General features: G+C 48.0%; 1 protein-coding gene across 2 annotated transcripts in view; it reads right to left on the reverse strand.

The window, feature by feature from the left end:
• Window positions 1-12,588, reverse strand: part of stac (SH3 and cysteine rich domain) — a 224,589-nt gene that overhangs the window by 29,220 nt on the left and 182,781 nt on the right. For both annotated transcript variants that reach the window (XM_085993817.1, XM_085993816.1), the window contains exon 9: window positions 10,560-10,611. In XM_085993817.1, the coding sequence (XP_085849943.1) occupies window positions 10,560-10,611 (52 nt within the window). The remainder of the gene's footprint in view (window positions 1-10,559; window positions 10,612-12,588) is intronic.

The following is a 12,588-nucleotide window of genomic DNA, read 5'->3' on the forward strand; positions in this document are numbered from 1 at the left end:
AATGGGAGACAGCTGCCATGTGGGAGAGAGAAAAAAAGGAAAGGGGGGGGGAGGGAAAAACCAAAACAAAGGGGTGGATAAAAAATATAAGTAAAAATGTGATAGGGGCCGAGGTTATGATCTGAAATTGTTGAACTCGATATTGAGTCCGGAAGGCTGTAAAGTGTCTAATCGGAAGATGAGGTGCTGTTCCTCGAATTTACATTAAGCTTCCGTGGAACAATGCAAGAGCCCGAGTACAGTGAGGTCCGAGTGGGAATGGAGCGGTGAATTAAAATGACAGGCGACCAGAAGCTCGGGGTCACCCTTATGGACTGAACGGAGGTGTTCCGCAAAGCGGTCACCCAATCTGCGTTTGGTCTCCCCAATGTAGAGGAAACCGCATCGTGAGCAGCGAATACAGTATACTAGATTGCAAGAAGTACAAGTAAATTGCTGTTTCACCTGGAAGGGGTGTTTGGGGCCCTGGACAGTGGGAAGGGGGGAGGTATAGGGGCAGGTGTTACATCTCCTGCGCTTGCACGGGAAGGTGCCAGGCGAAGGGGAAGGGGTGCTGGGGGTGATAGAGGAGTGGACTAGGGTGTCTCGGAGGGAGCGGTCCCTGTGGAATGCTGAAAGGGGAGGGGAGGGGAAGATGCGTTTGGTGGTGGGATCACTTTGGAGGTAGCGGAAATGGCGGAGGATGATCCGTTGAATGTGGAGGCTGGTGGGGTGAAAGGTGAGGACAAGGGGAACCCTATCGTGGTTCCGGGAGGGAGGGGCAGGGGTGAGGGCAGAAGTGTGGGAGATAGAACAGACACGGTCGAGGGCCGTGTCAACCACGGTAGAGGGGAATCCTTGGTTGAGGAAAAAGGAAGACATGTCAGAAGCACTGGTGTGGAACGGACGTACAATCCCTCTACACCTCCATCCCCCACCAGGGTGGCCTGAGGGCGCTCCGCTTCTTCCTTGAACAGAGGCCCGACCAGTCCCCATCCACCACTACCCTCCTCCGCCTGGCTGAACTGGTTCTCACATTGAACAATTTCTCCTTTAACTCCACTCATTTCCTCCAAATCAAAGGTGTTGCTATGGGTACCCGCATGGGTCCTAGCTATGCCTGCCTTTTCGTGGGATATGTGGAACACTCTTTGTTCCAGTCCTACTCAGGTCCCCTCCCTCACCTCTTTTTCTATCTCTGGGGATAGGTTATTGACCAATATTCACTACAAGCCCACTGACACCTACAGCTACCTGGACTACACTTCCTCCCACTCCGCCTCCTGTAAGGACTCTATTCCATTCTCCCAGTTTCTCCGTCTCCGCCGCATCTGCTCCGACGATGCCACCTTCCACACCAGTGCTTCCGACATGTCTTCCTTTTTCCTCAACTGAGGATTCCCCTCTACCGTGGTTGACACGGCCCTCGACCGTGTCCATTCTATTTCCCGCACTTCTGCCCTCACCCCTGCCCCTCCCTCCCGGAACCACGATAGGGTTCCCCTTGTCCTCACCTTTCACCCCACCAGCCTCCACATTCAACGGATCATCCTCCGCTATTTCCGCTACCCCCAAAGTGATCCCACCACCAAACGCATCTTCCCCTCCCCTTTCAGCATTCCATAGGGACCGCTCCCTCCGAGACACCCTAGTCCACTCCTCTATCACCCCCAGCACCCCTTCCACTTCGCCTGGCACCTTCCCGTGCAAGCGGAGGAGATGTAACACCTGCCCATATACCTCCCCCCTTCCCACTGTCCAGTGCCCCAAACACCCCTTCCAGGTGAAACAGCGATTTACTTGTACTTCTTGCAATCTAGTATACTGTATTCGCTGCTCACGATGCGGTCTCCTCTACATTGGGGAGACCAAACGCAGATTGGGTGACCGCTTTGCGGAACACCTCCGTTCAGTCCGTAAGGGTGACCCTGAGCTTCCGGACGCCTGTCATTTTAATTCACCGCCCCATTCCCACTCGGACTTCACCGTCCTCGGCCTCTTGTATTGTTCCATGGAAGCTCAGCGTAAACTCGAGGAACAGCACCTCATCTTCCGATTAGGTACTTTACAGCCTTCCGGACTCAATATCGAGTTCAGCAATTTCAGATCATAACCTCGGCCCCTATTACATTTTTACTTATATTTTTATCCACCCCTTTGTTTTGGTTTTTCCCTCCCCCCCCCCTTTTTCTCTCTCCCACATGGCAGCTGTCTCCCATTCTGCCAGAACATTTCACACCTAATCTAGAGCCGTCTTTTGTCTCCACTAGTCCTATCACCATCTCGTCTGGTTTTGAATACCTCTTAATGTCTCTTCACTTCTTTTGTTCTCTCCCAGCCCTGCCTTTCTATCTATTTCATTTCCTTTCCAGTCTTGACACGAAACGTTGACTCTAATTTCTCTCCACGGATGTTGCCTGGCCTGCTGAGTTTTTCCAGCATTTTCTGTTGTTATTTCGGATTTCCAGCATCTGCAGTATTTTGCTTTCGTACTAGAGAACAGTGCCAGTTTGAACCAGGCAGGCAAGAGCACCAGTTCAGGCTGGGTTGGAGGGGAGAAGAGTGCCAGGGGGGTGAGGGTGTGGGGTGGAGAGGGAGATGAGAGTCAGCATGAATTGATGGGTTGGAGAGGGAGAGAGTATCTGTGTGAGCGGGTCGGGAGGAGGGTGAATGGAGCACAGTGCCTCTTAAAACTGCCGCCTTGAGCTGGGGTGGGGGGAGATCGAATGTCGGAGAATGATTGTTGAGGTAACTTTTGGAGAAGTGCTTTGTGTGTTAAAAACCCAAATAGGATTCTGTTGTCTCTTTCTCAGATTAAAAATTATTCAACTGTGCTTTAAAGTGTTAAAAATGAACCAAAATACAAAATTTTTAGTCCAGACAAGAATGTCCCCAGAGCCCGCTAGTAAACCATCACTAATTTCCACACTTGTCGGTTTGGGGAGTGGGTGTGGCAGGGGAACACATTTAAGAACATAAGAAATAGGAGCAGGAGTCGGCCATTCGGCCCTTCGAGCCTGATCCGCCATTCAATAAGATCATGGTTGATCTTTGACCTCAACTCCACCTTCCCGCACTAGCCCCATATCCCTTGATTCCCTTAATATCCAAAAATCTATTGATCTCTGTCTTGAATATACTCAACGACTGAGCCTCCACAGCCCTCTGGGGTAGAGAATTCCAAAGATTCACTACCCTCTGAGTGAAGAAATTTCTCCTCATTTCGGTCCTAAATGGCCGACCCCTTATTCTGAGACTGTGACCCCTGGTTCTAGACTCCTCAACCAGGGAAAACATCCTCCCTGTATCTACCCTGTCAAGCCCTGTAAGAATTTTGTATGTTTCAATGAGATCACCACTCATTCTTCAAAACTCCAGAGAATATAGGCCTAGTCTACTCGATCTCTCCTCATAGGACAATCCCCCCATCCCAGGAACCAGTCTGGTGAACCTTCGTTGCTTTCCCTCAAAGGCAAGTGCAAGTATATTCTTCCTTCGATAAGGAGATCAAGACTGTCCACATTACTCCAGGTGTGATCTCACCAAGGCCCTGTATGATGCAGCAATACTTCTTTACTCTTATACTCTAATCCTTTCGTAATAAAGGCCAACATGCCATTTGCTTTCCTAATTGTTTGTTGTATCTGCATATGAACTTTCAGTGATTTGTGTACAAGGACACCCAGGTCCCTCTGAGCACCAACATTTCCCAATCTCTCACCATTTAAAAAATATTCTGCTTTTCTATTTTTCCTAGCAAAGTGGATAACTTCACATTTCTCCACATTATATTCCATCTGCCATGTTCTTGCCCACTCACTTAACCTGTCTATATGCCTTTGCAGCCTCTTTGTGTTCTTCTTACAACTTACTTTCCCACCTGGCTTTGTATCATCAGCAAACTTGGACACTCAGTCCCCTCATTCTCAATCAATGCTAATATATTATCCCCAATCTCATGAGCCCCAATTTTGTGGAATAATCTCTTGCGCGGCACCTTATCGAATGTGTTCTGAAAATACAAACACACTACATCCACTGGTTCCCCATACCTACCTTGCTAGTTACGTCCTCAAAAAACTATTAGATTTGTCAAACACGATTTCCCTTTCATAAATACGCGTTGACTCCGCCCAATCATTTTATGACTTTCTAAGTGCCCTGTTACCATGTACCTAATAATAGATTCCAGCATTTTCCATTCTACTGATGTCAGGCTAACTGGTCTACAGTTCCCTGTTTTCTCTCTTCCTCCTTTCTTGAATAGCGGGCTTACATTCGCTACATTCGAATCCACTGGGAGCATTCTATAATCTAGGGAAATCTGGAAGATCAAAACCAATGCATCCACCATCTCTAGGATGTAGGCCATCAGATCCAGGGGATTTGTCGGCTTTTGGTCCCATTAATTTCTCCAGTACGATTTCTTTACTAATACTAATTTCTGTAAGTTCCTCATTCTCACTAGACCCTTGGTTCCGATGCTCCCCTAATTTTTTTTTGGATGCACAGCCCATTCACACTTTAGCGCCTGCGTGAAAATTAACATTGAAAAAGGCGGTCCCAGGCTGCGCGGGACCAGCAAAGAGCTGCGTGGTCCTGTAGCTGCGCAGCTTAGAGGGAACGTTGCTTGGCTCCTCATTATTTATGGAATGTTTTTTGTGTCTTCTTCTTTGAAGACAGATATAAAGTATTTGTTTAATGTCTCTGCCATTTCCTTATTCCCCATTATAATGGGCCGGATTTTCCGATCGGAGGCTCTCAGCGGGCGGATGTCTCCAATTGGGAAAAATCTACGCACTTACCTGCTGGCTCCGTAGGTCCCGACACTTCCGATCCTGGGCCTCTCCAGGTCCGCGCGCGCAGAGGCCCAGGTATCACAGGGTGCAGGCGGTTCACAGGCGCCCCTGGGATCACGTGGACCATGGGGAACCAATCAAAGAAGGGAATCTCCCTTCACACTTTTGACAGGTCTCTCCGCACAGAACTGTCAAAAGTATGAATGGGGATCACTAAAAAAAGTTAAACATTAAATAATTTTTAAAAAAATCACCTATTTAAAATTAGTTAAAATGACATTTAATGAAATATTTTAAACAAATATTTAATTTTAAAAAAAATTAAAGTTTTTTACGGGGCTAAAAATAAACTTACCTTTTTTACCAGGTGTAAGATTTTTAAAGGTTTTCTGCAGGTGGAGGTTGTGCAGAAAGCGGAACTCTCCCCCCCGCAGAGGCCCTTCACCAGGGCAGGTGGAGGATCTGCCAAGAGCATTCTTCACAGATCGGAAGTGCCGGGTTTTAGTGCGTGCGCTTCGCATTCCTGAAATCGGCACTTGCGAGGCCCCTACGGGAGCGTACACACCCGTGGGGGTCGGAACATCCGGGCCAATATCGCTGTCTCTGCCTGTAAGGGACCCACGTTTACTTTTGCTAACCTCTTCCTTTTTACTTTCCTATCGAAGCTATTTTGCTGTCTTTTGCTAGTTTACTCTCATTCTATTTTCTCTCTCTATCAATTTCTTGGTCCTCCTTTGCTGAATTCTAAAATCCTCCCAATCCGCAGGCCTACTACTGTTTCTGGCCACATTATAAGCCTCTTCCTTTAATCTAATACTATCTTTAAATTTCTCCTGTTAACCATGGTTGGACCATTTTACTTGTGGGCTTTTTATTCCTTAAGGGAATGTATATACGTTGTGAATTATGAATTATTTCTTTAAAGGTTTGCCATTGCTTATCTACCGTCATATCTTTTAATCTAGTTTCCTAACCTATCTTAGCCAACTCGCCCCCTCATACCTACGTAATTTGCTTTGTTCAGATTTAAGACTATACTTTCAGACTTAACTAAATCACTCTTGAACGCAACATAAAATTCTATCATATTATGATCACTGTTCCCCAGAGGCTCCTTTTGTACAAGGTTATTAATTAACCCTGTCTCATTGCATAATACTAGATCTAAAATAACCAATTCCCTAGTTTGTTCCACGAAATACTGGTCTAGAAAACTATCTTGAATACATTCCATGAACTCGTCCTCTGCACTAATTAATGCAAATTTTGCTTGCCCAGTCTATATGAAAGTTAAAGTCCCCCATGATTACTACATTACTGAAACGACTGCACACAATTTTTAGTGTGCGGCCTGCAGCCCTGAGTGGAATTATCCCATAGTCAACAAGATGAGGTTCAAATCCTCAACTGATTTGAAAAAGGAAATGAATTAAAACCCTGTTTTCTCCCAGTGATATATTATTTGTTGCGACTGGGAGAAAAAGGTTTTAAAATAGAAAAAGAAATAATTAAAGAGTCGCTTTCAATACAGTCGAGAAATTGTCTCTTTACAGAAGAAAAAGGGGTGAATTTTTGTCTTTAATATGTGAGCAGTAACCTGGCAGAGCGGGTCTCCACCCGATATAGAATTTAACCAATTTTAATTTCACTGAAATCCACGGAAATGAAAATCGGTGGGTCCCATAACAAGTGGGTGATCTGCTCCTCCAGGCTACTGCCCATGGGGTGTAGACAAAATCTTACCCGTCCCATAACAAGTGGGTGATCTGCTCCTCCAGGCTACTGCCCATGGGGTGTGGACAAAATCTTACTCGTCCCATAACAAGTGGGTGATCTGCTCCTCCAGGCTACAGCCCATGGGGTGTAGACAAAATCTTACCCCAAAAAGTAAGTGCAGAGCCCATTTTCATTGCAGGCTCCAAAAATATTCAGAAATGCATCAATTAAACTCTCAAACATTTCTGGGACACCCCATGAAAATAAACGTGCGTTCAACATTTGTATTTCGCTTTAGAGTAGGGAAAGATTACTTCCTCTGGTTGTGGAGTCAGTGACCAAGGAGTCATCAATTTTAAGTTGTCACTGAGAATGAGGAGAGAGGTTTGGAGAATTATCTTTACACGGAGCTTGGGAGCGTTGAATGCTTTGTCGCAGGGAGTGGTTGAAGCAGAAACCCTTACATCTTTTAAGGGAAGAGTAGATAAACATTTGAAGCAGAGAAAGATACCGGCACATGGAGCAGTGGGATTATTTTTGGATTATTCTCGCAAGGAGCTGACACAGCCTAAGATGGGGCAAATGGCCTCCTTCTATGCTGTAAATTTCTATGGTTCCAAGGTAACTGAGTCTGATGCAGAAGGCTGTCAAATAACTTTTCCCGAGTTCTGCACATGGCCCTTACAACAGTCACCGCAATGGATTCACTAAATCGAACCTCCTAATTTGTTCAGTAAATGCTCAGATACCATTCTCCATGCTACTAGCCGTCATTCTGATGGGTGCATGAAAGATGGTCTAACCTATAACAGAAAATCTTGGATTTATATAGCGGCTTTCACAACCACCGGACGTCTCAAAGCGCTTTACAGCCAATGAAGTACTTTTTGAAGTGGAGTCACTGCTGTAATGTGGGAAACGTGGCAGCCAGCTCCCACAAACAGCAATGTGATAATGACCAGATAATCTGTTTTAGTGATGTTGGTTGAGGGATAAATATTGGCGAGGACAGCGGGGAGAACTCCCCTGCTCTTCTTCGAAATAGTGGCCGTGGGATCTTTTACGTCCACCTGAGAGAGCAGAGGGGCCTCGGTTTAACGTCTCATCCGAAAGACGGCCCTGCCGGCAATGCAGCACTCCCTCAGCACTGCACTGGGAGTGTCAGCCTAGCTTTATGTGCTCAAGTCCCTGGAGTGGGACTTTGAACCCACAACCTTCTGACTCAGAGGCAAGTGTGCTGCCCACTGAGCCACAGCGGACACTATAAGTGCAGTGGCTTGTTTTTATTGTGTGCAGCGAGTGTGTTCAGAGTGATGAGGGACCGTTTTTGTTCCATCTTGTGACCCTGTACAACTGCAGCAAGACATCCTTGCTCCTGTACTCAAATCCTCTCGCTATGAAGGCCAACATACCATTTGCCTTCTTAACCGCCTGCTGCACCTGCATACTTACCTTCAGCGACTGGTGCACAAGGACACCCAGGTCTCATTGCACTTCCCCTTCTCCCAAACTATTGCCGTTCAGATAATAATCTGCCTTCCTGTTTTTGCCACCAAAGTGGATAACCTCGCATTTATCCACATTATACTACAGGGCCTTGGTGAGACCACACCTTGAGTATTGTGTGCAGTTTTGGTCGCCTTATCTGAGGAAGGATGTTCTTGCCATGGAGGGAGTGCAGCGAAGATTCACCAGATGATACCTGGGATGGCAGGAATGACGTATGAGGAGAGATTGGGTCGATTGGGCTTATATTCACTGGAGTTTAGAAGAATGAGAGGGGATCTCATTGAAACTTATAAAATTCTAACAGGATTAGACAGACTAGATGCAGGAAGGATGTTCCCGATGGCGGGGGAGTCCAGAACCAGGGGTCACAGTCTCAGGATACGGGGTAGGACATTTAGGACTGAGATGAGGAGGAATTTCTTCACCCAGAGAGTGGTGAACCTGTGGAATTCTCTACCACAAAAGGCAGTTGAGGCCAATTTATTAAATATATTCAAGAAGGAGTTAGATATATTTCTTAAGGCTAAAGGGATCAAGGGATATGGGAAGAAAGCAGGGACAGGGTACTGAATTTGGATGATCAGCCATGATCTCATTAAATGGCGGAGCAGGCTCGAGGGGCCGAATGGCCTACTCCTGCTCCTATCTTCTATGTTTCCATCATTCTGTGGCAGTCCGCTGTGCCACCTGTATTTGAACCACTACGGCAAGTCAAAGGCTGGCTACTGGGCGACAAGGGTTATCCACTCATGACATGGCTCATGACCCATGCACACGTTCACAGCAGGCATACAATGAGAGCCATGCTGCCACAAGGAACATTATAGAGCACAACACTGGTGTCGTCAAGCAACGCTTCCGCTGCCTGGACCGCTCTGGAGGAGCCCTGCAGTACTCGGCAGAGCGCGTCAAGATTTGTGGTGGAATGCTGCACGCTGCACCACCTGGCCATTATGAGGGCACAGCCCTTGCCATCACCTATCAGGCGCGAAGCTGAGGAGCAGGAGCACGAGGAGGAGGAGGAAGTGGAACAGGAAGTTGAGGAAGTGGACAATGTTTGTATGCGGACAGAATTGTAGAATTCTACTGCACAGAAGGAGAAGAGTGCTAGCTTTCTGAAAGAGCGATCCACTTTGGTCCATGCCCCTGCCCTTTCCATATCCTTTTAAATGTTTCTTTTTCAAATATTTATCCAATTCCCTTTACAAAGCTTTCACAACTATTTCTAGTGGGCTATTCCGTGTCTTACCAACCCTCGGCATAAAAAAATTCTCCCACATCTCAAAAAATAACTGTCCCAAAAACTGGTTGTGCGTGATGTGATTTTTGTTACATATCAGAGATGATCCTTAGCAGCGAGCGTGGGGAATGCGAGTCAGAGAATCCCGGCTGCAGTACTGTAGCTCTGCCTTTAACCCGCCCGCTCTGTTAGTGCAGATTCCCCACAAGTAGCATGCGATTGCCCTTAATTGTACAGGGCCTTGGTGAGACCACACCTGGAGTACTGGGCACAGTTCTGGTCTCCTTATCCTAGGAAGGATATACTTGCCTTAGAGGCGGTGCAACGACGGTTCACTAGATTGATTCCTGGGGTGAGAGGGCTGTCCTATGAGGAGAGATTGTGTAGATTGGGCCGATACTCTCTGGAGTTTAGAAGAATGAGAGGTGATCTCATTGAAACATACAGGATTCTGAGGGGGATTGACAGGGTAGATGCTGAGAGGTTGTTTCCCCCTGGCTGGGGAGTCTAGAACTAGGGGGCATAGTCTCAGGATAAGGGGTCGGCCATTTAAGACTGAGATGAGAAGGAATTTCTTCACTCAGAGGGTTGTGAATCTTTGGAATTCTCTGCCCCAGAGGGCTGTGGATGTTGAGTCATTGAGTATATTCAAGGCTGAGATCGATAGATTTTTGGATATTAAGGGAATCGAGGGATATGGAGATCGGGCGGGAAAGTGGAGTTGAGGTCAATGATCGGCCATGATCTTACTGAATGGCGGAGCAGGCTCGAGGGGCCGTGTGGCCGACTCCTGCTCCTATTTCTTATGTTCTTAATATTTCCGGATGTTTTTCCTTCCTTAACTACTGATGAAACAGGTTCAGAGGACAATCCTCTGCGTGGAATGTATAGCAAAAATATAACTGCAATAACGCAGAACGTATTCAAGATTTAGTTACACATAACACACAGGGAAGTCTCTCCCCCAACCTTTGACCAGAGATGTCTGAGATTACACAGCCGTGTTCAGGCATGTTTATTTGGATTCGGACGTGTATAGGCCTAACTTTCCGAAGCACAAATGTGCGGTTCGAAAGTCGGCCTTTATTTGTCTGTGATCTTGTAATATTTTTACTCATTATTAACGTGCTTTAGATTTCCTGGTTACCGAGGACTAGTGCCGCGGGGGGGATTTGCACGATCTCCAGCTGTGTACATCATTTCCCTGGGGTCTTCACTGTTCATCCGCCGAAGTTATGGCGGGAGATTTACCCCCAGGTGTTTATTCGCTGGGGGAATTATTTCCGATTACAGCTTACAAGATTAAGGAGCCTTACCTTCCACCATTCATCATTAGAGTCGTCGAGCAGAGAAACTCTGTCCCCAACCCTGTGATTTTAAGCAAAGAGATAATGTTAGCCTTTAAGTGAGCAGAACAACCTTAAAACTTCCTCAAATGACAGAGAAGGAGGGATCCTGTTAATATTTGATACTGTAGGAATGTCTAGTTCCTATCCAAAAGACTGAGGTCCACTCAGGCGATCAAATAAACGAGGTTTAATGAAAACTAACAGAGTTTAACGGATAACTACAGGAGAACATCGAATATAGGTCTAGTCAGTTCAGAGGCTCCACGAGGACTGCTTGGGTGGTCCCGTGGCTGACGTCATGACATCATCACGTTTTTCCCACCGGTGGGGGATCACATGATGAACGGCGTGACGTCATCGCGTTTACCTGCGTTATTAAAGTGATCGCGCTCTGTACATTTAAACAGTGAAAACAAAGATACAGACTCAGGCTGTAGCCAACATATTATTAAAGGGAATTATATACAATTGATTGGAGTCCCTTAGTGGCTCCGCCACATGCGCCCCCCCCAGAATTGTCTTTGATAGCAAAAGTAAAACGGCGAGGAGGCCTGACAAGCCTGTCAGATCGACTTCTGTAGCCTTGAAGCAGAAGCTGATGGATGGCGGGCGAGCTGGCGGGCGGTTGCATGTGATCTGGCACGGCGACTGTGGGCGGTCGGCCACGTTTCGGCGGTTGTGCGATCTCGACTGGGCGGTCAAGGTCCAAGTGAGCCGGCTTCAACCGGTCAACCGAAATGTGGTCCGGTTTACCTCCGACATCGACCGAAAAAGATTTGTCTCCCGGCTCGATCACACGGAAAGGACCAGTGTAAGGGGGTTTGAGCGGGTCCCGATGAGCGTCGTGGCGGATAAACACATAGTCGGCGTTCTTCAGCTCAGCTGGGATGTGGGAGCTTTGCAAGCCATGATGCAACGTAGGCACTGGAGCGAAACTTCTGGCTGCCTCCTGGTGGCTGATGAGCTGCTGAGACGCGGACCATGGCTCTGTTGGAGTCGGAAGGAAACCCCCTGGTACGTGTAGCGGCTGGCCATATACGAGCTCCGCCGAGGACGATTGAAGATCTTCTTTAGGTGCCGGACGAAGACCCAAAAGGACCCATGGAAGCCTGTCCACCCAGCCTGCGCCTTGAAGGCTGGCTCGCAGTGCGGCTTTGAGCGACCTGTGGAATCGTTCGCACAGGCCATTCACCTGTGGATGGTAGGCAGTGGTGCGATGTAGCTTGACGCTGAGCCCCTGAGCCACAGCGTTCCAGAGCTCCGAAGAAAACTGCGGCCCACGATCGGACGAGATGTCCGCCGGTACCCCGAAGCGGGCGACCCAAGAGGAGATGAATGCCCTGGCAACGTCTGCGGAAGTGGTGGATGACAGAGGAACCGCCTCCGGCCATCGAGTGGTGTGGTCCACCATTGTAAGAAGATGAGTAGACCCGTGCGAAGGCGGAAGTGGCCCCACCAGGTCCACATGCACATGATCAAACCTCCGTTCCGGAACGGCGAAAGTGGCCAATGGAGCCTTGACGTGACGCTGCACCTTGGCCTTTTGACAGACCACGCAGGTGTTGGCCCAGTCGCGAACATCCATGTGCATGCCCCGCCACACGAATTTGGACGACATCAACTGTTGCGAGGCCTTCATGCCAGGGTGCGACAACCCGTGTATGGCGTCAAAAACTTTTCGGCGCCAGGCGACCGGGACGATAGGGCGAGGATCTCCTACGGAGACGTCGCAGAGTAGCGTAGTGCCCGTGGCATGGAATTTGACGTCGGCCGCTTGGAGGCTAGAGGGGTTGGTTCTGTAAGATTGGACCTCCGGATCCGAGGCTTGATCTGCAGCCATGAGGGCATAGTCGATGCCGAGCTGGACTGCATGAACGGTCGCGCGGGAGAGGCAATGCGCCACCAGGTTGTCCTTACCGGACACATGCTGAATGTCAGTGGTGAATTCTGAGATAAACGTCAACTGACGTTGTTGCCGAGCTGACCACGGTTCGGC

The sequence above is a fragment of the Somniosus microcephalus genome, chromosome 7 (assembly GCF_052327205.1).
Source record: "Somniosus microcephalus isolate GS21.2 chromosome 7, FLI_Smic_1.0, whole genome shotgun sequence".
Classification (NCBI taxonomy): Eukaryota; Metazoa; Chordata; class Chondrichthyes; order Squaliformes; family Somniosidae; genus Somniosus; species Somniosus microcephalus.